The sequence below is a fragment of the Notamacropus eugenii genome, chromosome 7 (genome assembly GCF_028372415.1).
Source record: "Notamacropus eugenii isolate mMacEug1 chromosome 7, mMacEug1.pri_v2, whole genome shotgun sequence".
In the NCBI taxonomy this organism is placed as follows: Eukaryota; Metazoa; Chordata; class Mammalia; order Diprotodontia; family Macropodidae; genus Notamacropus; species Notamacropus eugenii.
The window spans coordinates 155,003,825-155,029,856 of NC_092878.1; the positions used below are offsets into that span (position 1 = coordinate 155,003,825).

The 26,032-nt window shown below is 38.4% G+C and overlaps 1 protein-coding gene across 2 annotated transcripts in view; it reads right to left on the reverse strand.

Annotated features, from left to right (window-relative positions):
• Positions 1 to 1,028: 1,028 nt before the first annotated feature.
• Positions 1,029 to 26,032, reverse strand: part of DCK (deoxycytidine kinase) — a 28,425-nt gene continuing 3,421 nt past the window's right edge. For both annotated transcript variants that reach the window (XM_072624448.1, XM_072624447.1), the window contains exons 2-7: positions 17,452 to 17,567; positions 11,827 to 12,020; positions 11,166 to 11,313; positions 8,883 to 8,998; positions 5,450 to 5,540; positions 1,029 to 2,587 (exon numbers count right to left, since the gene is read on the reverse strand). In XM_072624448.1, the coding sequence (XP_072480549.1) occupies positions 2,561 to 2,587; positions 5,450 to 5,540; positions 8,883 to 8,998; positions 11,166 to 11,313; positions 11,827 to 12,020; positions 17,452 to 17,567 (692 nt within the window). In that variant the 3' untranslated portion in view covers positions 1,029 to 2,560. The remainder of the gene's footprint in view (positions 2,588 to 5,449; positions 5,541 to 8,882; positions 8,999 to 11,165; positions 11,314 to 11,826; positions 12,021 to 17,451; positions 17,568 to 26,032) is intronic.

Sequence of the window (26,032 nt, forward strand, 5' to 3'; positions counted from 1 at the left end):
TCAAGAACTCATTCAGGGTTAGTGGCATGGGAGTTACCAACTCCATTCCTTGTGGTAAGGTAGAAGATCACGAGGCATTACCATCTGGCATGTCTCTACCTCCTACAGATCCTCTTCCTGACATAACTTAAGGGACCCTGAGTCTTCCATCTGTCCTGCCGTTGAACCCTTAGGACTTCTGGGTTTTTCCATCTGGCCTGCAGTTGATATTCCATTTGTTGTCCTCTCTTATTAGAGTATAAGTACCTTGAAAACAGGGACCATCTAGCTTAGCACTTAATATAGTACTTAACACATAGTAGGTACTTAATAAATGCTTTTTCATTCATTCACTTGGTGATCTAAACAATTCTCTAGGAACATAAATTGAGAGAAGATGCATTGTAACCAGTTTCATCATCCAGAAACTCCCTAGAAGAACCAAAGCATGCAGTCCATATTCCTATCCTATATATATTAAGAGGGAAAACTATTGAATGCATGGCAACTGTAGGCAGTAACTGTTAAGGATATTTTGGACAATTTAGTGCTTAGGAGAAAACTAGGAAAGGTGAAGGATACCTATGTACGGACAAGTTATTAAGGTGTAACCAAGGACACAGTGAATGATCCTCATGAAACCCACGTACACATGGAAGCTAAAGTCTGCTCTAGCTTGAAGAACTGGCTCCAGAATCCGTAAAAGCCACGGTTAGTCAGTTGGCAACTACCTGAGACATCACTAAGCAGGAGGAAGTTCGTCCATATTCTGAATTATCTACACATGGTTAGTTACCCTTCTGTGCTTGAGAGCTAGAAAAGAGGCCCAGGGAAAGATGGGATGAATTTCACAGCTGGAGTTCATCTTGTTATTCTCACACTGCTTGGGAAACTCTTCCCTCTTTCATCTGAGTCTTTAAGAATCCCCCTCCAATCTCTTCTTCAAATGGGAAAATCAATACTCATTAAGACCGAAGACTTCCAATATATTCAATGAAACAGTGGACAGCTCATTAACAAACAAACAATTCATACAGAAGACTTCCTCCTTTGTCAAAAAAAGTTTTAAATCCAATTTTATTTCATGAATTTACAACCTCAGTGCAAACATCTAACCTAAGTAGACAGAACAATTTATGGAAAATAAAAACAACTCACACAATATGTAGATATTTGAATAATGTACTTGGTGTGTGAAACAAATATCAGTGCATTTGAAATAGTTAATCCATTAAACTCTCACCTTGATATTAAAATGAATAGTGAGATTATAGATAAAATTTCAAAACAAATAACATCAAAACCATAAAGCAATGAAGTTTTTTTTTAAATGATATCTTAAGATATTCTTGAAACCCACTAAAGGAAAATACTACATATGCAAAGCAAACATTTTACTTCCCTAGACGACAGGAAAACATTTTAATTATGTAATACACCTAAAATAAACATGTGCAGATTTTTAAAATCTCGATCTTGCAGAGAACAAAATATAAATAACCAGTGAAGTGCTTTCTTAAAGAAGCTTTTACACTTAGTTCATCACCTGGATCAACAAAGAGGAACAATGCTTGCAGAGAAAACTGATAGGCTTCATGGGTAATTTCTTGCGAAAGAAAACAATAAAGCAAGGCAAATTGAAGTGAGAACTTAGTACTCTCACAGTAAATAGAAATGTGCGGATGCAAACAGTCTTTCCTTTCACTGATTAAAGCCTAACCAACTACCCAATCACCCCAGGTATCTTCAGGCTAGAAACACTATCTGTCTTGGAGTGAGACGTCCTCCCCTCAACATCTATGACTAAGTGTGTGGGATTAAACCTAACCTACATGAAGTGAAAAATTATCTACAGCTAGTTAGTTCCCTGAATTACTTAAGAGACATCATATTTTAAATAATCCAATATCTATAATAATCTTCTCTTCTAAAAGGGTAGATGAGATGGAAAGTAGGAGGCACCTATCCCTGGACTCTATATGAACAGCTTATACTCATCAAACTCGATCATAAAATGTTATGTCTCAAATCCTCAATATCCCTGTGATCATGGGAGACGGGAAGAAATCTCCCCTGTGCTACAGATGAAGAAACAAAATCACAGAAGAGATCAAGCAAACTATCTATACAGGAAGATTTTCCATCTGTCAGTGGCCAAACGGGAGCAGACCCATCTGTTTGTTTAGCAACAACCTCATAGACAACACAACAATAAATACCAGTGACGTGATGAAATACTGAGCCTTATTTCACTTTACTTATAAACTAGTGGACAGAGGAGAGACTGCAGATATTTTTTTAAATAAATGGGGACCTTCTTGTTATGGATTTCTGACATCATAGTTGAAAGTTGCCTTGCTTTACACTGAGGTCAGTGTTTTTGTGATGTAACTTCATTTAAGATTTCCATAGTTACAAGATGCTAAAAATGTGGTCATAAGTTTTACACAGATTTTTGAAAGAAAAAAATATTGCAGAGTTCATGCATGGTTCATGTTTTTTGTTGTAGTTACAGCACAGATGAAAATGCACAAAACTGAAGTATTTGGAATCATTTGGCTGCCAACTGTCTTCTGTAACATTACAAAGTGCTCAAAAATTCCTTGACCTAAGGGGAAAAAAAAGAAGCATGTTCATAAAATGTTATATCCCTCAAGATCTTTCATTTACATTTTCCTAAACCTACTTCCTAAATGGACCTTAAAATAGGCATATTGCTTGACTCATTGTGAGATCCTGGAAATTTTGAATTATTATACTATCATTTTACTTTACAACTTATTAGAAGCCAAATATCCCCTTCAGTCTGAGAGACTATCATGACTTATAAAAATACTTGCATTCTAAGAAACAGGAGTAATAAGATAGTTAAGGCTAGAAAAGGACAAACGAGGCTAGCTCCTACTTAGCAGGAGAACTTGATCACATTTGCTCCTCAGTATCTTAACAAGATCATAAAGCCCAAAAAGGGCTTTGGAGTTCTGAGGATTTGCTGTCATTCCAAGCGACAAATTCAAAAGTTAAGAATGTAGAAACTATGACAGGCTGATAAAAGTATCACTTAATAACGAGGGCTATAACAATCACCAAGACTTTGCTGGCCTTGGATTTTTCCATAAAGTAAAGAGAGTAACGAGCTGACACTCCTATCTTCTGTCTCTCTCCTTCACCTCACCATGGGCTGCTATGGATCTCAGCTCAGTACTTTTTTACTCAGGTCAAAAGCCTCCACCCCTAGAAAAGGGCTAGAACACCTGAAGACAGAGAAAAATGATCTCTCTCCTATGAAAAGGTTTTGCTACTAAGTATCTTACATTGTCTTGTACGTGTCGCATTTATGTGACATTACTCAAGCTATTTGTAAAATCAATTTATTCTTACAGATATGTATATCAAGAATTGACCAGAAACATGACATTAAGCATGAAAAGCAATTACTAGAATTAAAGAAAAAGTACTTCACTAGAAATGTTTTAAATGTGCAGCAGTTTATTTTTCATTGAAATTAATATCTTCTCAAATATATCTAGTCTGCTTTCACTAGAAAATGTTCTTCTGGTAAGAATCACAGTGAATTTCTTTTTCCCTGGAACAAGTTAGGCTTTCTGAAATTCAGGTCAAGAACAAGTTCAGGGCTTCCTTGCATCATTTGGGTCCTCTTCCTTCCCATGATGTACATCTCCTGCTCCTCTTTGTAGGTTTTGTGAGTTGCTTAGGACTCTGAGAGGTGCAATAAACTGGTCCAGAGTAACACAGCTGGTACATGAATGAAGCAAGTCTTAAAGCAGTCTCTCCCAGACTCCTAAGCTAGCCCTCTGTTCACTGGATCATGCTGCCTGTTAAGGCTGGGGGACAAGAAGGAAGCTGACACCATTCAGATTAAGGGACCTGACAATTAAGGGAGGGACAAGAGGAAACAGGAAAGGAGAGCAAGGGCCATGCTTGCGGAAATTTGGATGGCAAGGGCATTGGAGAGACAGTATTTCATCCACTAAATGGTACTGCCCCTGGATGAGCATTGATCAATTTTTAGATTACCACAAGATAAATGAAAATCTTTCCTAGTCATATTCACTTTAAAATAAGGCAAAACGTAAAACCCTTTCCCTATACTCACAAAATAAACTCACCTTTATATGTCAGCAATTCTTATAAAAATAGAATTGATACAATTATGTCAATGAATCAAATTAACAGTTTATAGCAAGCACATTCATTAAGTTTTTACATATTCTAGGCACATTAACATTTTCTTTTACTATCTCTTATGCTAACAAAGAATATAAATAAGAATTTATACTATTGATTAGCTTTATTCAATTCTCTCCAGTTGTGAAAATGTATTTCAAATATTAAACAAGGTTGTTGCAAAGATTTAAAAAATGATAACATCGTATGCCAGGTTTCCAAGAGCTAAAATTTTTATAAGAATGCTGCTAAAGTCCAAAAATATGCTTGTCTCACTTAAATAACATTTTTTTAAAATAGTCTTGTCCTTTTGCTACAGTGATATAAAAATATTATTCTATTTTGAATTATGGTTTTGTTTGTAGACACTAAATTTAATTCTAACTTTTAAAATTAAACATGAGGATTTATTTCAAAATACATAATTGGTTGAAACCCCAAAGTCTGCGAAGTAACTACCATATAACCATAGCAATTAGTTCCTCAGGGATATTAATTAAACTTTAGTACTGAATGCTTACATACTTAGAAGGACATTCATAGGATCTGTAAATCTGTTCCCAAACACCTTACAACCTGGTGAAGTTCCTTTGACTAACGCAAATCTAAAACTGTTCAGCAATTTATAGCCCTGGACAGGTGCCTGGAACATTAAGAAGTTAAATGAATGGACCAGAGTCACAGTTACAGAATGAATTTAATGCTGAATTTAATTAAGAAAATCCTATTTTCCCAGTGATTTCCATTTTAAAATTGCATCTCCCCTAAGAGAGTGAACTGAAGTTTTCTGGCAACAAACAGAAAAACAGAAACCAAGCCAGTGGCCCACTCATAGAGCATTCTTCCTTTGCTAAGTAAGTTTCCCTGCTCCTGGGATCTCCTTTTCTGCAACTACATCCCCCTGAGGCCCAGAAGCGAAGAAGGGGATCCATGCTATGAGATCCCAGGACTACTCTCAAGCCTGCTAAAATTCTGCCCCCTCCTTCTTTGGTATAGGGAATGAGAGTGGTACAGGTCAAACAAAAAACTAAAAACTTCAGTACTAGCTAAAAGACAATGCAAATTGATTTTGCACCGGGTAGTGTGTAAATTTAATAATGTCCTAATAAATATTCATGAGTACCTGTAATCTCATATTTAATTTTCTGTGGAATTCATATTCTTAACATTTTGCATTATTATTAACATCAAGCCAATTTAATCTTGAATGATTTCTTCTTTAAACCACAATGAAAAATAAATGATTTCTAGTTAACATAAAAATGAGCTTGCCATCATTTACCTTTTCAACGAGATTTTCATGTTTGTCCTTAAAATCTTCATTAACGTCCAGTGTTAAGATGGGTATCTCTTGCAGATAATCAAAGTTGGTTCTGTTTTGAATAAAATGTATTTTAAAAAAGGAATTAGGAGAGCAGAGACTATTCAAGAGCGAAGTGAGGTATGTGAAAGATGCAGGGAACATGAAAAGGATGCTGGAGCCAAGCTGTAGATGGCATTGAATTCCAAGCACAGGAGTCTGGCCTTGGTTGGGTAGGTAAAACTGAGCCACTAAAGACTTCTAATCAACAGGAGTGGAGGGGCCAAGATCAGAACTATGCTTTAGGCAGATTAATTGGGCAGCAGGATGCAGGACAAATCTAGTGGGAGACACTGAAGACAGAAAGGTTACTGAAAAGAATTCAGGCAAGATGGAAGGTGGGCCTGGTCAAGGTGGTGGCAGTGTGTGTCTAGAGAAGGAGACCATACACAGGATAATTTGAAATTATTGGACTTAGTTGATTTAGGGGAAATAGGAAAAGTTTGGCAGATGGGAGAATTGAAAAAGACTAGGTTTTTATTCTGAGTTCCTGTGAGAATGTACCATAGATAATAGATTTTAGGGCTAGAAATAACCTTAGAACTCATCTAGTTCCTTTTCTTGTGGTGACAAATTGGAAATTGAGCGGATGCCCATCAACTGGGGAATGGCTGAACAAGCCGTGGCACGTGATTGTGATGGAGTGCTATTGTGCTAGTAAGAAATGACTGGGGGATGGTTTCAGGAAAACATGGGAAGATCTATATGAACTGATGCAAAGAGAAGTGAGCAGAACCAGGCGATCCTTGTGCACAGGAATAGGAACGTTAGCTATTCTAATCAATACAGTGATTCAAAGCCGTTCCAAAGAACTCACGATGAAACTGCCATCTACTTCCAAAGAGCACAAATTGGAGTATAACTTTCTCACGTTCTTTCTTTTTCTTACTTTTTTTTTTTTAGCAAGTCAATAAGGAAATGTTTGGCATGATTTTATATGTATAATTGATACCCTCTTGTTTGCTTTCTCTATGAGGGAGGGAGGGACAAAAGGGAGGGAGGGGACTTGGAACTCAAAGTTTAAAAAAATGCTAAAAATAAATAATAAGTATTTTTGGAGGGGAAAAAAGGTTTTATCAAGGAAATCTCAGTCTACTCGAAAGAACACTGGGCTGGGAGTCATCGATTCTAGTCACAGTTCTAAAACTAACAATAGACGAGTCACTGAAATCAGTTACTAACTCCTTTGTAAAAACGAGTTAACCATATCCCCACTACCTTCTGTTACAAAGATAGAATGTGATACATTGCAAAAACTTCAAAAAAAGTAAACAAAAGCATTCTTTTTAGTATAAAGTACTAGTTTCATTTTAGTTCTCTGAAGTTACTTCTGTCATTCCATAATTTACACATACTTTGCTTCAGAGGTCTGCCAATCTACAGGACAGAGGGATTGGAGAAGTGTGAAAGGCACACTGGAAACATACCTTGACACGCAAAATATTCCTTAAAAACGTCCATACAGACAAATTCTTTACCTTGAGTCAGTTAGCTTTACATAATACCTCTTCCTTTCTTACGAGATAAAGGCAGATCCCAAGGCATCCTTGTTACTTCACAAGTTAAACTAGTTAGGAACATGCCCTACTCTGAATCACTGTACTCACACCTTCAGTATCTAGCACAGTGCTTTGCACATAAGGCAGTGTGGCATACTGGAAAGCACACTGGATTTGGAGTCAAGGAACCTGTTTTTAAATCCTAGCTCTACATATAATAATCTGCATGGTATTGGCCAGGTTTGAATTTCTTTGGATGTTAGTGTTTTCCTTTGTAAAATGAAGGCATTGAATTCTGGACATACACTCTCCAGAAAATAAAAACAGAAAGATTCATATGGACCAAATTATTCATAGCGACATTTTTTGTAGTAGCAAAAAAATTGGAGATAAAATGGGCACCCACTGAACAAATTGTGATATATAAATATAATGGCATATCACCGTGGTGGAAGAAATGAAAAAGATGAGAGATTCATAGAAGTATGGGAAGACCTGTAGGAAATATCACAGAAAGAAATAAACAGAACAAGGAAATAAGTTTTTGATGCAATTACTGCAATACCACAATGCTGCAGATGAAAAGAATACTAAAATGAAACCAAATGCTCTACAACTATATTCTTGGCTCTGGAAGAGTGATAAGAAGATGCACTTTCTTCCTTTCATTGGAGTGTTGGGGCCTTTGGATACAAGATGGTACACAGTTAGCAGACACAGTTGCTTGGGTTTGCTTACTGTTAACAGAGAGGGTTCACCATGTGTTTTGGGATGGAATGGAAGGAAAGAATAGTAGACAACCATAATGTAAAAACAAAAGGCATCAGTAAGACTTTTTTAGGCACCATCCAATGATTTTATCAGGGATGGAAACTCCCAGTGAAGAAACCTCACTAGCAAAGAGAATACACAACTGTCCTAAAACTGATGGGCTCCCAGCACTAAATCTATGATCCGAAGACAGAGGCCTGGAGCCTTGACAGGTTAAGTGACTTGGCCAAGGTCAGCTCCCCAGAAAGAGACTTGAAAACAGGTCTTCCTGACTCAGCCCAGCTGTTTATCCACCATGCCACAATGACTCTTTATTATTTAAGACATTTTAAAAATAAAAATAAATAAAATTGGAGGGCAGTGGTGTGGCAGTTTGAGTGAGATATAATGTCCTTTTCAGCTCTAAATCCAGGCTTCTCTGGGTCAGATTGGTAAGGTTGGGCAGCTGGGTGCACAGCAACCTTGTCCATGAGGTAAAAAGCTGATAGTATTCTGCCGTCCATAGATTTTAGTCATTAGCAACCTATAACATGCATAATAAAAATGGCAAGTAGATTTTCATTCATCTTTCTATCTCTAATAAGAATCTGTAATCCCCAATTTATGAGTCAATGCCCTCTTCAAACAACAGGCCATTCTCCAGTTCCCTCAGGATGTCGCACTTCTCTACACTTTATGAACAAAAACTTTGGACTTGGAATACTGCTGCATCATTTTTGAAAGCCTGCCAGCTTCTGCTATGATACAGTGCCTGGAACCTTGTAACTATAATAGAATAAATCTGTTACTTGTTACCCTAAGATTCTCCTATAAAGGAGGTACCTTAGGTAACTCACACAAATGCCATTCCCTTATTTGTTCATGGAGATTTCTGTATTTGTTGTTCTTATGAATGGAAAGGATAAGGAAATAGCCACCTGTTAAAACATCCTGCTGTCATCCCAGGTACTCTCAATCACTCACCAGTGCCAAAAAAAAAGTCCTGACTCTACATGTTGCCGCTATCACCTGCCAGGTTTCAGATTAAAATCTAGAAAACCAACCATTTGAAGATATATGTGGAACGTAATTTTTCAAAGTCTTACTTCAGTGTTCTATTCTGGAGCCAGCTTTCATGTTTATAATGGAGTTTTTCTAAGTATTCAAGAGGAATTTCTTGTTCTTCTTTTCTTCCCCTCAAGTATATTCTATTTAAACATTTCTAAAGGAGCAAAAACAATAAGGAAAAAATTTATTAGTTTCACTATCTGCTAATTTTAAAATAGAAAGCTCAAGCAAACATCTTTCTGGTGTTTCTAGGTTTCATCTTCAGTAAAATTCCTATATATTTACAAATTTTTATTATTTACAGTTTTTAGTTCTTAGCTGTTTGGGGGGGAGATGTTTTACTGTTTTGTGCAATCTGGTGAACACCAAAACTTGGCTTTTCCACTGAATTTCATAAAAGAGAAAAATAATAATGTAACTGCAATTCTGCCACTTATCATAAAGCTTGGATTACATACCTGATTTCAAATCATTTGTGTTTTTTACATTAAAAATACTTCAAGACCTAAAAGATCACAGCCACATAAGTGAGTTATGGCATAACCTAGTTTTTTTCTTTATTCGTAACAACAGAGAGACCATTAAAGAACAGATTCAGTTGCAGTCTATTATCTTATTTCTTACATATAATGGCTCAAAATCAAGCATGGATTTTATGGGTCAGAACCTGAGCTAAATCTATAGCCATTTGATGACCAGAATGCGTTATTTCAAGTTATTACAAAAATAGCACTATAAATTACATCAAATTTAAAACTGTTTAATGCTAAATGGTATACTCATATGTCCATGCAAAGTCCACTTCTATGTTACCTAAATTTATTACAGTGAAGTGTGAAACAGATTTCAATAAAACTACTTAAAGTGTATGAGTTAAGACATTAGCACTTAATCCCAGAGAACAGATGAGAAACAGACCTCCTTCCTCATGGCAGAGGGAAAGGATTCATGGGACAGTACACCATGTATTGTTAGAAAGGATCTACTGAAAATATTTCCTTAATTATTTTCATTTTCACAAGGCTGGGAAATGGGGAAAGAAGGGAAATGACTACGTTAGAAAGATTAAAAGGCAGCAATAACAGATAATTCCTAGAAGAAGATAGCTTGGGAGCCAGAGGACCAGAGCTCAAGAACCCAAGGATCACAAACACAGAGGTCTTCACCTGTCTTAGCCTCAATTCCTTCATCTGTAAAATAAGAGGTTTGGACTGAACACTCTGTGAAGTCTCTCTCCCAGCTCTAACTAGAAATGGAGGTCCTTTTTCTTTAACAAAATTATTACTTTCACACAGTACTGAAAAAGGCAGTGAGCTCCCTTTACAACATAATATTTCTGTTTATTTTAGGGACTGGAAGTTGGTAGGGGTAGGAAGGAAGACAAAACCCTAATCCTTTTCCTTAAATAGGAAGCAGCCAATCTCTGTTCTAGGTAGAGCTGTTCTAGGGTCCTATTTCTAGTTACACATATAACAAGAATAGGGAAGGGGGAAGGGCAACAGCGGTGTTACCAAAGTCACATTCTCTAAGTGGCTCCACCCATGACTATGAAATCATTTCCTGGCTTCCCTCCTTCCTTCAGTAGCCACTTTGTATTGTCTCCCATACCCTAGACAATCCCATTCACTAGAAGCCCACGCTCCCACCCAAGCCCTTTTGGAAAGGTCCCACTATCTTTATCATTTCTTTGGCCTGGGAGACATTTAGGGACTAGAACAAACTCCTCAGCATCAGCAGCAATAGGCCTGGAAGCCCAAAAAGGTGAGGCAAAGTTGGGAGATGGGAATGGAAGGAGGAAAGAGGAGACAGACAAGAATAAAAGAGGAAGAAAAAGCTGGCGGTGTGTACGCAAAAAGGGATTGTTCAACAACCTGATCGGAAGATGTGCCAAACCTGGGATTTGAGTTTTGTCAAAGAAAATGTATATTTTCTGTATACCTCATCTGTTTTCTGTAAAAATTGGAAAATTAGGATGGATAGTCTTCAATCTGTGCCACTAAATGGAGTAACAAATGATAAAACACTGACGTTGTTTAGTGTCTGTTTAGTCTGACTCTGTGACCCCATTTGGGGTTTTCATGGCAGAGATACTAGAGGGTTTACTATTTCCTTCTCCAGCTCATTCTACAGATGAGGAAACTGAGGCAAGGTTAAGTGACTTGTCCAGGGTTACACAGCTAGAAAGTGTCTGAGGCCAGATTTGAACTCATGAAGAGGAGAGTCTTCTTGATTTCAGGCCAGGCCCTCCATCCACTGCCCCAGTAAAACACATTAAAATTCAAAAGATTTATGACACACAGAAAGGCTTTTCTAGATCTCACCTCTGGAATGGCTCGAAGATAAATTATTCCATCCAGTTCAAGGCTCTGACCAAACTGGTTATTCATCCAGTCATGCCAGTCTTGATAAATTGTCCACTCTGTTTCATTCATGCAATCAGATTCATATAAATTAGATGCAAAAATATACCTGAAAGATAATATGGATATATATCAACATATTTCTCTGTGATAAAAGTCAGCACCAATCACTTTTTAGGCTATGACCAAAAAAAGGCAAAAGGAGTGGCCAGGCAGGCAATCCAGAGTTCTGACCTCAAACTATTCAAATGATCAAGGACAGGAAAGGCAGACTTACTCCAACTCTAGCAAATCTGTTTAAGAAAGACTTGGAGAGGCAGAGAATCTGGGAGGTCTAGAATCCTTGGGAGAGAGGAGGGTTTTGATTTGTAGAAAGGACATATAAGATAATCTCCATTTAAAATAAACAAAAACAGATCAGAATTCTAAGATAGGAGGGAGGGTCCTGCCCAAAATTACCCAAGGATTGGGATCCTTATTAGCACCAAGCTGTGGCAGGTACTCCCAGCATTCATTACCTCCATGTGCCCAATTTACCTCAACTGTTTACATGACTTGTACCTCAAAGAAGCTGCACAAACAAATTGGCTTCTATCCAAAGCTAAGGAAACAAACGGCGTACCTGTCACTGTAAACGGAGCGCTCAAAGAACACTACAGGCTTCTCAGCCTCTTTGAGCTTCCCATTGAGAGCGGAGAGCTGGGCACGTATCCTGCTCAGGCAGGCATAGGTCTGGAAGGTGAATGACCACCGCTCTGGTTTCTCATACATCATCTGAAGCACATTGCCACCACTTTTCTGAGAAGTCGTCAGTTCCTATTTTAAAATAAGAAACCAAATAGAGCTGGCTTTTTTAAAATTAAAATTTTCTCAAAAAAAAAAAAAAACAAAGCAAAACTATTTTTTGTTATCAACACTAAAGTAGTTAAATTCTCACTCTGTAATGTTGCCCATTATAATTCCCTAAGCTAATGCTACCAGTTCCCAAGGCTACAGCACACAAGGTATATAAAAATCCATCCCTACTATCAACAAAAATGTTAAATCATTCATTCTTTCAGTAAAAACTGAATAAGCACCTGCTTTGTTAAGCACTGGAGATACAAAGACAACAGGGCCTGCACTTGAAGGACTTACAAGCATACTGCCCAGCAAGAGAGTAATGCTGGAAGCAAGAGGACACAGTAGGCCTTGAAGGAAACAGTGTTGTAAGAGGTAAAAGAGAATTAAACATACCAGGCACAAATGAACCACGGATCCTGCCCAAGCAACTGGGCCCATTTTACAATCTCTGACAGGGCCCTTGTTGACCAACCCCCATGAAGCAGACTCTTAGCAAACTTGCAGATCAGCGTCAGCTGCCTATGTGATGCTCCTCTGAATATATTCTTTTTATTGGCGTTTATTCTAGGGAAGTGGAAACCTACCCTGTGTTCACGCAGACTTCATCACTGTCACTTGGAAATTCCCTAAGGAATTCATTCCCAGGTGTGCATTATCATTTAATTTAGACTGTGATGAAGGCACACATTTCACAGGTCAAATATTCAGGGACTTTATGTAAGTCACAGAACACAGGATGATCCCTGTAATCTGTCTAGGGAAGCTTAATGTAGCGACTGAGTGTCCTGGATTTTCCGAGCATTTCATTCACTCAGGCCACCCGGCACCTATGTCATCACACAGCTGTACAACATTACTACACCGTTCATAATCCTTTAGACTTTAGCCAGCATTCATGTCGAAACCTGGATCAGGTGTCCAAGGAAAAAAGGAAATAAGAGTTTATTAGGCATCTACTCTGTGCCACAAACGGCGCTGAAGCGCTTTACAAATTTAATCTCACTTGAACCTCACAACACCCCTGGAAGACAGGTGTTACTATTAGCCCCGTTTTACAGATGAGGAAGCTGAGGCAGGGACAGGTTAAATGACTTATCCAAGGTCACACAGCTAGGAAGTCTCTGAGACCACACCTGAGCTCTGGTCTTCCTGATCCAGCACTGTACGCACTTCACCACCTGCCCCCTGCAAAGCGAAGAGAAGAAATGTGCGCAGGAAAAAAAATTCAGCAACTTTGGTCGATTTTAAAAATAGGATTACTGTGGACCAAAATAAAAAGATCTATGTTGTCAAGTTCCCCCTTATTAACAGTATTATAGAGTTTTAATAAAAATTAAACTAGCATTCCATGACAGCACGTAACGCCAAAGACAGGATTAGGAAAGGTCTTTTTGTGTATAAGAGAAGGAAAACTCAAGTGGAAATTGGGGAAACTGGCATAGGAGAATAGGCCAAAAAGAGTAAATCCTTCAATCTGGAAAGAGGGAGATGAGGGAACATAATTGAAATCCATGAAATCCTAAACAGGAACCAAATACTACTAGCAGAGAGCTCAACATTAAGCTCGCTGATCTTAATCCAAACTTTCTCAAAGCCAAAACCAGATGAGCAGTTCAGCTTTCTGTTGTCTGTCAACGTGACTCATATCCAAATGACTTCCATGGCCAAGCACTTTTTCCAAAGCTCTGCTCACTCTAGGTCTGCAGATGCTATGAAATCAGAAGGCCTGGGACTGAGCCCCAGGTGACCTGGAGGCTACTTCTTTCTTCCCCCTGGACCTCAGTTTTTAAGTGAAAGGCTTGAACTAGCCCAGAGCAATAGCTTTGAAAGGTCCACTGTGAATATATTAAATACAGTACACAAAAAACAAGTTACACACAAAGCAGATTTGCAGTTTCCTGCACAACCTCCTTTTCCTGTTCCTTCTGTATGAGGAATTTCTTAAACGCTCATTAAATTCAATTTTCTGTAAGCAGTTTAATATCACAAACACGGACGTTGTTCTCATCCTCTCTCCAGCTCCCGTCCTCTTGGAAATCCTCCCAAGGGGGCCTTTCTAGTCTTCTACACGAAGGAGACACCAATGGAGTCCATACTTGTTTCTTGTTAGGACTATCTCCTCTCTTTTCGAGGTCACAGACCTCTTATTTCTTTCACGATACTTTTTGCCCAGTTGCTGGTAGAGCACCCACCACGTAGGTGATGACATGTCTCTCCATTGCCCTTTGGATAAATCACAATTTTTTTCCTGAGACTGTGGTATTCCACCAAATAAAGAATGAGTGGCAATCTTAAAACATAAAAGTATGACTTTTTTCAGAAACTTCAATGAGAAAATATACTTGTGAAAAACAGGAAACTAACGTGAAAAAAGAATATAACCTTTTATAAAACTGGCTCAGGATTTTTTAAAATCATAACTTGAAGGTATTTATAAGGAAAAGAATATGATAACTTTAAGTTTCTAGGTCATAAAATAGAGGACTCATTCACAAGGCAAAAGAGGTTCTGAGTCAATTGGAAAGCATCCATGAAACCTTATATGGTTCCATTTTTACAAAGCAGTTTCTGAGACCACAGCAGAGATAACACATAAGGGCTTAGCGCTACAGAGAAAGACTAAGAATAGTCTGGGAGGGAAAGAAAAGTGCCAAGTGATAGAGAGGAGAAAATTAACACCTTTACTTTGAATAGTAACCTAGAATAGTCAGAACAAGAAATCCTGAAAAGATCTTAAGGCACAACTTCAGAAGTGGAAGGATAAAGGGCTTTGAGCCAAACAGAGCTTCTAAGAAGGAAGTCAGAAATCAAAGTATCCAATTTGAATTCAAAGTTTTGAATTTATTTCAGGACTCACTCTAAGTTAATCGTACTGCATAAATAAAAATTAGAATTAAATCAATAAATGGATTGTTTTCTTAATAGAAAATTCTATTTTTGTAGGTCAATCGATAAGCATAACCTGCCTACTTCAACCAAGCACAGTGCTAGGCACTAGGCACACAAAGACAAAAATGCAACAGTGCTTGCGGTCAAGGACCCTCCATACTAACAGACAAGTGGTTCATGTGACATGCTAGCTTCTATTGTCTAAGTCTGAAAAGAACCTATTTGACACAAACTACTGTCTAGAGTCCTCACTATTCACTTGCTATCAGAAGCATAGGAAGAGTACTTAGGTGGAATTCATTCCCCTCCAAAGGGAAAGCTTCATATCCAGTGACCCTTGACCAGTTAGTTACAAATAATTAAATCTATATATAACTTGTTAGGCTCTCTGTATGCTACTTCCCCTCTAAAATAACTGAAAACTGACTGGCAGAATAGAAATTTAATTGTACTGTTTTAAAAAGTGGACGATACATGAACTTTGGGAATTTGCCCCTTTGCTACAGACTCTTGGAGCTCCAAATGAAACCTTGTAAGAAGACCACATATCTGCCTGTCAGTCACTAAGAAAAGGTCAAGAGTGGCTTCCAAGGTCACTCTTCCACCAGTACTTAGCTAAGCTCCCAGAGTCCATTTTCCTAGGATAGTGGGTTTCTTAGCAGCTCAGAAAGAAGCCAGCCTCCCTTCATTCACTGCTGCGGTTTCAGGAGGGAATGTAGGTGTCCAAAGGAGTTGGGAAGAGAAACTCAAGATCAGTTTCCTTCCAACTAAGACATTCAGTGCAGTAGAAACAAAGGCAAAGCATTCAGCATTTTGTATGCCAAGAACAGGATACACAGAATGGACTTCACCAACTTGTGCTCTGGTCCTGAACAGCAACGTAAGTCATAAAATATGAGGAAAAGAAACTTTTCACATAAACATGGACAATGCTGTATTTAAGGTTTAGCAACTGGTCCTGCCCAGAGACAGTAAAGATGGCACAAACAGACTATCTGACCTTCTCATTCTGCATCAAAATTAGTGGGAGCTATCCTGAGCGCCTCACAATAGTCCTGCCACCAGGGGGCAGGCAAAAGAACAAAGCCCTAAAAAGAAAGGGGAAAGCTTCAAATCAGCGGCTATAAAGCTAAGGCCCATCTTACTAAAAAGCAGTCATTCAGCAAGCATTTCTTACATGCTCAGTGTCAGTGATACAAAAAAGAAAACAAACATCCCTGTTCTCAGGGGCCTTTCATTCTGCTAGAACAGCGTGCACAGACAAATGCAGAGCAGCCCGATTCCCAAATCTCTCTACGCACATCATCACATATACCACATTACTGTGTTCACAATCTCTACATCCTCTCTCCCACGTGACCAACTGCTATGGACGGCTCTGGAGAAGAAAGTGAGGCTGGTGACTGCATAGCCCTGCCTCACTTAAATCCAATCCATTTGCATGTCATGGTATCACCTCCCTAACGTCATGGTCCTCTTCGAGAAGGAAGAAAAAATAGCACGCACCAACTGCTGCTGGAGCCATCTTTAACACAATTGTCTTTCCCCCTAAACCCAGTTCTCTTCCATTTCATTCTTTGATAGTTTTAATTGATAGGAAATTTTTCCTGACTACAAGCCTAAATTTGCCTCCCCTTTACTCCTGGCTTTGTCATTTGGAGTCAAACACAACAAGTGTGCTCCCTCTGCCACAAGTCAGCCTGCTCCCCCCCTTCTCTTCTCCAGGATAAAGATCTCTAGTTTCTTCAATCAATCTCCATATGCCAACACAACCCTTTACCATCTTTGCTACTCTCCCTTGGATGCCCAAAGTTTAGGGTGTACTCGTTTAATTTTCTGTCAGCATTTTAAAGACACAATTATACCTGCCCTTCCCTCATACCAGCAGCTAAGATTTAAAATTAACCATCTTCCAGTGTTTTATCCTATTAAGATCTGAACAATAAATTTCTGCCACATATTTCTATTTTTTGTTTTTAATTACATAAAAATTATTAATCAAAGCTTCCTTCATCTTCCAGAAACACAGTAGTTATGACAAAAGAGAAATTTATAATGAAGAAATTATCAAAACTATGTTGGAAAAAACAAAATTTCATGGTTTTCCCCTCACTTTCCCCTCTGTAACATTGTATGGGAAAAATGACTCACAGGGAAAGATGGAATTTCAACTTGAATTCAAAAGGAAAGACCTTCTGACAGTGATGAAAAATAGTCTATTAGTTATCATTAAAACAGGACTGAAAAATTAGGCAAGAGGTTTGACTGTCGTTTAAAAACAAAACCCACTAAACATAAAGTCTCTCAGAACACCTTACCACTTAGCATGGTGCCCCGCAGACTGACTTTGTTTGAAGTTAAATTCTGTTTTACTTAGGAAAAATATCGGAAACAAAAAATGATAAAACATTGCTGTAGCTTTGAACTATAAGGTTATAACTTCATCTGAACACAAACCAAAGAAAGAGTGAATGACCACATTGACCACTGAATAAGGAATGTACCATTTTCCTACCTCAAATTCATCTTGAGTGCTCTGAACATTGCACCACCTGGCCACAGGTTCAGGAACCACTTCCCAATCATCAGAGACTTGCTTAAGGAGATTTACAAACGTTGACTTCCCTGAGGCTGTCAAAAGGTAAAAGAATACAAGAATCAGAAAGAAGTGCTAAGAGCATTCATTTGCCTTTATAAACTTGTTCTTAAAATAAGGTATATTATGACACACATTTTTACAAACCAACTTCCAGAATTTTCTTTGAAGTTTTCCATTTTTAAAAATGTAAGCTAAACCTGTAAGAAGATGACGTTTTTCGTAGATTTCTAGTTTTGATTTTAAATGTAAAAGAACAAAAGAATGGGAAAAGTAGAGATACAGGTATTTGTGACAGAAAGAGGGCGTTAGTCATAAACTTACCTTCTAAGTTTTAACAATTTAATTTTGTGACACTTATTTATATTTTTAACTGTGATTCACACATAGCCACTTGGCCAATTGGCCAAATTTACTTCTCCAAACTAGTATTATAGCAATTTCTAAAAAGGACAATTTTGTTAACTCCAAAACCACTTACATATTTTTTTAATATTTCATTGATGACTTTTTTATATCACATATTTGCATATATCTTTTTCCTCTCCCCCCAGGGAACTCCCTTTGATGAAATAGAAAAAGCAGATGGAGCAAGCAGGACATGGGACAGGAGATAAGACCAGGATGTGACCAGCCAGAAAAGTGATCAAAGATGACAACTGATGTGGATACAAATGTGCCCTAAGAGGTAAAAGCTGCTTTTACAATTCTTTGTGAAGCCCCTAGTTTACTCTGTAACCTGAAGGCATCCTAAAGTCCCTTCCCCCTTATCTTGAACCTGTACCAAAACACTTGCTTTTGTCTCCCTTATCCTGTGTTCCCTAGGTCTTTTAATTTTTTTTAAACAGTATCTTTCTGTCCTGTCCTTAAGTCCTTAAACCATAAAGAATTCCCTTTGTCTCTCTCATCCTATGTTATAAAATCCATTCCTGTCTTTAATCTTTAACCCTCATAAAAACTTCTAAAACTACATCATCTATATAAAACAAACAATCCAAATATTGGCATCTCATATTTCTTGCCAAGGAGGCCCATGATGCTTTTTTCACATAAAATAAAAAGCTCCCATTGGCTAACAGCAAAGGTCTAAGTGAATTCTTTCATACCTGAACCTCCCTCTCCCAAAATTCTGCCCTCCATACCTGGAGGGGTAAAAAAAAAAAAAAAAAAAAAGGAAAAAAGTAATTTTTTAAAACCAACATACTCCTGCCAGTATGTCCAAACAATATCCCACATCAAAAATGAAGGGAGCACATGCATTTTCTAGACTCTTTTCTCGGGTCAAACATGATCTAGGATCATTATGCTTTAAGTGACTAAAAATTAATTTAAAAGGAGAATTTCAGTAAACATTGTACATTTCTCCACAGAGTCCTACTCTAGGACTTCTCTAAGATTATGGCAAGTGACACAAGCTCAGACAGGTCGCACCACCCTAGAAAGACTGAAAGCCTTTCTAGCAATGGACTACATTTGATTTCCAAGAATCAACTCAGCTGTGAATACAGAGATGTTCATCAGCAGGATGTTAGCCACTTGGTAAGAAGTCTTCCATCCATGAAACAAAGAAAAATACAAAATGGTCCCGAGTTTTGTCCAGGCCCTAAGCTTCTCCCATATGGTGGGAGAGCAGGGGTAGAAAAGAAAAGCATTGAGAGAATGACACTGTGTTTTTAGATCTTCTCTGAACACTGTTGATATTATTGGATGAACTGAATTGCATCAGTCTTGACACAATATAAATGAAACAAGACAAAAAAAATTGTAACCAAATGAAAAGGCAGCCCACATGTTTGCCATATTCCAGTTAACAAAGAAGTTGGTGTAGTTAGTTCTATCGTAGAGTCAAAAGTAACAAAAAACATTTCATGGGACATTTACGTTGATAAGGATTTAGAAAAATACCCCTGTGAAAATGACCGCATTATTTGTTGTGGTTAGAATAAAGAAGAAATTTCTTTAATTAATTTTTCTTTAATTAAAGTAATGAGACCCTCTAAATGTGATCAGCATATATTTTAATACAGAATGACTTCTTTACAAAGGTAAACATGGGGAGGTGGAGAGAACCAGTGAAAAGCATGATACAAGAGTAAGAAATGAGTGAGGAATGAAGAGCCAAAGGATTATGTATATCTTGGAATCAGAGGTTCATAATTTTAAAGTTGGAAGAGATGACAGACCATCATTTTACAGATTCAGAAGATTAAGTGAGTTGCCTAAGTCACCAAGTATTAAGTGGAAGAGACAGAATACAAAATTTAGACCCTCTACAAGTATCTATTTATCGTAAACAGCCTTCTAGATAACTTTAGCTACAAAAAGCAGAAGAGATATGATAATAGTTTAGAGGGATGAAAGGATCAAGCGGGGAAATATGGTCATTTCTGTAGACAATAGGGGAAATATTTTGCTTAACTAAACATATTTGTAAAAGGGGTTTTGTTTTCCTTTCATTCTCAATTTGGGGGCGGGGTTGATCAGGAGGGAGAGAAGAGAGAGAAGGTAGAATTTTGCTGATTAAAAAAAATGAAATTGGAATGACCCGTTTGTGATGTGGCAGTCACTCCTGAATCAGTGACTGTATGTTGTATACTGGCAGATCACTGTCTTTTAAGAGCAAAGAAAGACCAATATTAACAGCAAACTAAAACAATACATGAGATGTACAATTGATACTGCTCTCATCTAATCTATGTGGGCAACTGTGTTGACTCAAAAAAAATAGGAAATAGATAAAAGAAGAAACAATGACAAAGACTAGTATTATTCCCAAGAAAATTTCTTCCATGTAGGAAACTCCAGGTGAAAAAACTTCCTCTCCAATGCAGACATGCAACTGTCCCACAAGTTTTAAAGAGTTGCCTGAGGAAATTGAAACAACCTAAAATCAGTTGCCATGACTAAAGTGAAAACGTATTTAACAAGAATGTATGTGTAGAACCCATATAAGATTGCATGCTGTTTCAGGGACGGAGGGGGAGAAAATTTAAGACTTATGGAAGTGATTGTAGAAAACTGAAAACAAGGCAGAGCCAAGATGGCAGAATAGAAAGACGCACATACTCTAGTTCTTCCCTCACAGCCCATAAAATACCTGTAAAGAATGACTCTCAATAAAGTCTAGAGCAGCAAAAGCTACAGAATGATGGAGTGGACGAGATTTCCAGCCCAGGGTGACCTAGAAGGCCAACAGGAAAGGTCTATCGCACCAGACACGGAGCACAGCTCAGCCTTGGGAGTGAGGAGGAGCACTGCACATCCAGACAAGTTTTTGGTTGCTCCCAGACTAGTGCTAACCCTACTCTAGACAAAGGACCCAAAAGTCAAGTAACTGGTTGGGAAAATGCCCAAAAAAGGGGAAAAAATAAGACTATAGAAGATTACTTTCTTGGTGAACAGGTATTTTCTCCCATCCTTTTAGATGAGGAAGAACAATGCTTACCATCAGGGGGAGACATAAAAGTCATGGCTTCTGTATCCCAAACATCTAAAATAAATATGCAGTGCTCTCAGGCCATGGAAGAGCTCAAAAAGGATTTTGAAAATCAAGTAAGAGAGGTGGAAGAAAGATTGGGAAGAGAAATGAGAGTGATGCAAGAAAATCATGAAAAGCAAGTCAACAGTTTGCCAAAGGAGACCCAAAAAAATGCTAAAGAAAACAACACCTTTAAAAATAGGCTAATTCAATTGGCAAAAGAGGTTCAAAAAGCCAATGAGGAGGAGAATGCTTTAAAAAGCAGAATTAGCCAAATGGAAAAGGAGGTTCAAAAGCTCTCTGAAGAAAATAGTTCTTTCAAAATTAGAATGGAACAGATGGAGGCTAATGATTTTATGAGAAACCAAGAAATAATAAAACAAAACCAAAAGAATGAAAAAATGGAAGATAATGTGAAATATCTCATTGGAAAAACAACTGATCTGGAAAATAGATCCAGGAGAGACAATTTAAAAATTATGGGACTACCTGAAAGCCACGATCAAAAAAAGAGCCTAGGCATTATCTTTCATGAAATTATCAAGGAAAACTGCCCTGACATTCTAGAACCACCAATCACCTCCTGAAAGAAATCCGAAAAGAGAAATTCCTAGTTATATTGTAGCCAAATTCCAGAGTTCCCAGGTCAAGGAGAAAATATTGAAAGCAGCTAGAAAGAAACAATTAGAGTATTGCAGAAATACAGTCAGGATAACACAAGACCTAGCAGCTTCTACATTAAGGAATTGAAGGGCATGGAATATATTTCAGAAGTCAAAAGAACTGGGATTAAAACGAAGAATCACCTACCCAGCAAAACTGAGTATAATACTTCAGGGCAAAGAATGGTCTTTCAATGAAATAGAGGACTTTCAAACATTCTTGATGAAAAGACCAGAGCTGAAAAGAAAATTTGACTTTCAAACACAAGAGTCAAGAGAAGCATGAAAAGGTAAACAGGAAAGAGAAATCATAAGGGACTTACTAAAGTTGAACTGTTTACGTTCCTACATGGAAAGATAATATTTGTGACTCTTGAAACTCTTCTCAGTATCTAGGTAGTTGGACATATTTAAAGTGTGTACATGCTAAAATGTATCTGCCACTGTCATAGATAGATGGCAAGGTCCTCTAGATGCTCCACACCAGAGTCTCCTGGAAATCTAAAATCATTCAAAAGAGGGTAGACAAATTGTTCCCAGTAGAGAAACCAAGTGAATGAAGAACTTCAGTGGTCCAGATTATATTATTAAATAAACAATCCAAAGAAGTGGTTCATCAGTAGACAAACACTGTAGATAGACAATGAGCTAGATGGGCCAAGAACTGGAGAGGTATGGGCTAGATCGCCAGTGAATAACACACAGTGCTTTTAGCTTCTTCCTAAAACAAAGCACCACCTTTCTAGGTTTCCATACTTATTGCCTCCACTTTCTCAACTCCTCCCTCTCTCCAATATAATCAATGATTTCTTGCTGCTAAATCCAGATTGCAAAACGCTGAGGAATGTGAAATCTATATTCATTGCCATCCAACTCACTTTTCACACCCTGGCAATCTGACTTTCTGCTACACAGTTCAACTTAAATATTCTTTTCATCCCTGCCAGCAATATTTTAATTGCTAAATCCAATAGCCTTTTCTCAGTCTCTGAACTGACAAAGTCTAGTTAAAGACTAAGAATGGATGAGAACTAGGGATGTTTTAAGCAGCCAAGAGATAAGGAGTTTGAAGATGAGAGATCATGACAAAAAAAGAGGGTCAAAATGGCAAGCTCTAGGAAGAGAAAGAGGGATGGGATTGAGGGCACAAGGAGAGGGGGGTGGGTTTCATAAAAAGGGTCACTTCTCAACCTACAGCAAAGAATAAAGAATGGATGTTGAAAAGGAGAAGGATGGACTCTTATTTTCCTCAGTAAAGCAGGAGGCAGAGTTCTCTGGTGAGAAATTTAGGGGTGAGGGAGAGGGGTAAAGGAGGCTTGCCAAGAGAAGAGGTTTGGAAACACTTTGGGAAAAGTCAACCAAGAAAGAATAATAAAAGGATTGTCCTGAAGCAAAGAGTCACATTGACATTACATAACAAATCTGTAGAGGACCTAAATATATTTGGTAGGGAGTGGGGGAGAAGGCAGCAGTATTTGGTTATCTTCCCCTCTTTGAGATAATGCCCTTAAAATTATGTCACTCAGAGCAAAGATGCCCTCTTTGTGCATACTTGGTCTATCCAAGTGTTTCTCCCTAGTTTCTGAATATACTTATTGTGTGAGTTTAGGCAAATCACTTCCATGAACCTTGTTTTTTTTCATCTGTAAAAGAGTAAAGTAATTCTTTATCTACATCACAAAACTTTTATAAGAAAGAATGTGAAAGTACTTGGAAAACTGTAGAACAAGACATTGCTATCTAAAATGAGACCTGTATGTACCAATAACAATGCTACTAATAACAACCAAAACAGATTTATCTTAAGTTAAAGACGTTCAATGTAAATGTTCTTTTCAAGGCTTTTTTTAAAGTATATTTTATTTTTTTCAATTACATGTAAAAATAGATTTTAGCATTCCTTTTTTTAAATTCCGAGTTCCAAATTTCTTCCTCCCCTTCCCTAAGATAGTAGACAATTTAACATAAATATTCTAAATGTCAAAATGATTTAAATAAACAAATATTCTAAACATCTGAATATTTTAATTATATGTCTCTTTATAGAAAGCCTAACAATGGATCCATAATTGGGAAGTTTAAGTTCAAATTCAGCCTCAGATATCTACTAAGTATGTGACCTGGGGCAAATTATTTTACCTCTGTCTCCTCACCTATGGAGACAGTAACAGCATCTACCTCCCATGATTGCTCTGAGAATGAGACGATAATACCTGTAGAGTACCTTGCAAAATATAAAAAAGGGTTAAGTAAATGCGAGCTAGCTATTATCACTGAGACAGCTGAGGCCTTGGGAAGTGACATATATCTCCAGTTCAAAATCAGTCATTCCAACGGAGAGATCCTCACTCTGCAGGCTAGAGAGAACCTTGTTCCGAGACACTCATCTAGTTCCAAATCACTGTAGACTTCCAACTCATCACTTTTTCTTTTATATTAGATTTATGGGGGGCCTGCCTAGGTGGCACGCTCATCAGTATTTAACAACCAGCCCTCCAGGAGGAGAAAACATATATATGACATACTTCTAACTTGCATTAACATTTTCTCCACGACTTTCTTAAATCTGGACAATCAACAGAACCATAAATCCAATCCTGATTTGTAGCTTTTGCTGATTTCCAAGGAGGAAATGGCTCATACTGAATTGAACAATCCTGAGCTAGTGTCCATAGGCTCCAGCACATCTCTGGTCTGCCTCCCACCTACCCTAAAAGCTCTTCTGTCATTCCAGTCTCCCTTTTCTGCACAAAGTAGAAGAAAGCAAGTTTAAAGGAGGTTTTCTCCATTCACCTCAATTTAACAAATATTATATTAAGTGTCTTGGGTCTAAGTAAACACAGTGCTTGGATCTAAGGAAGATGTAAAGTTAGGAGAAGTCAGTATCTGCCCTCCTGGAGTTTACAGCCTATCAGAGAGAGAGGACACTGACACAAAGAACCTAATACCAAATAACGTGGTTAAGTGCATAAAGAGCAAAGAAAAGGTTACTATAAAGATAGAAGGGGGGCGGAGCCAAGATGGCGGAGTAGAAAGACGCATATACACATAGCTCCGAACCCACAACCCATAGAACATCGGTAAAAAGGAACTCACGGCGAATTCTGGAGTAGTAGAGGCCACAGCACAGTGGAGCAAAGGAGATTTCTGTTCCAGAGGGACCTGCAAACCTCTCGCAAAAGGTCCATCGCGCTGCGGACGCGGAGCCCAGCCCAACCCCACCGCAGCGGCGACACGGAGAGGAGCAGATCTGAGCGGGCTTCAGGGACGGGATCTCCAGTGGTTGCGCGGGTCCCTCCACCCACAGGTGACGGGGGTCAGTGAGAGGGTCTTCTTGGCAGGTTGAGAGGGGAGTGAGGTGCCCCCATAACTCAGGCCCCCTCGGGAGGCAGTAGCTGACGCAGCGGCAGACCAGGGCTCCCCAAGCAGGCAGGAGCCTGGATCCATTGTTGAAGGTCTCTGCATAAACCCCCTGAGGGAACTGAGCTCGAGAGGTGGCCCTGCCCTGACCTGAGTACCTGAACTTAATCTCACACTGAATAGCAGCCCCGCCCCTGAGGAAGCCAGGAGGCTGGGAAGCAGCATTTGAATCTCAGACCCCAAGCTCTGGCTGGGAGGATCAGGAGGCAAGGTGGGTGTGAGGAGAATATTCAGAGGTCAAGTCACTGGCTGGGAAAATGCCCAGAAAAGGGAAAAGAAATAAGACTATAGAAGGTTACTTTCTTGGTGAACAGGCATCTCCTCCCTTCCCTTCTGATGAGGAAGAACAATGCTTACCATCAGGCAAAGACATAGAAGTCAAGGCCTCTGTATCCCAAACATCCAGACTAAATATTCTGTGGGCTCAGGCCATGGAAGACCTCAAAAAGGATTTTGAAAATCAGCTTAGAGAGGTGGAGGAAAAGCTGGGAAGAGAAATGAGAGATATGCAGTCAAAGCATGAACAGCAGGTCAGCACCCTGCTAAAGGAGACCCAAAAAAATGCTGAAGAAAATAACACCTTGAAAAACAGGCTAACTCAATTGGCAAAAGAGGTTCAAAAAGCCAATGAGGAGAAGAATGCTTTCAAAAGCAGAATTAGCCAAATGGAAAAGGAGATTCAAAAGCTCACTGAAGAAAATAGTTCTTTCAAAATTAGAATGGAACAGATGGAGGCTAATGACTTTATGAGAAACCAAGAAATTCCAAAACAAAACCAAAGGAATGAAAAAATGGAAGATAATGTGAAATATCTCATTGGAAAAACAACTGACCTGGAAGACAGATCCAGGAGAGACAATTTAAAAATTATGGGACTACCTGAAAGCCACGATCAAAAAAAGAGCCTAGACATCATCTTTCTTGAAATTATCAAGGAAAA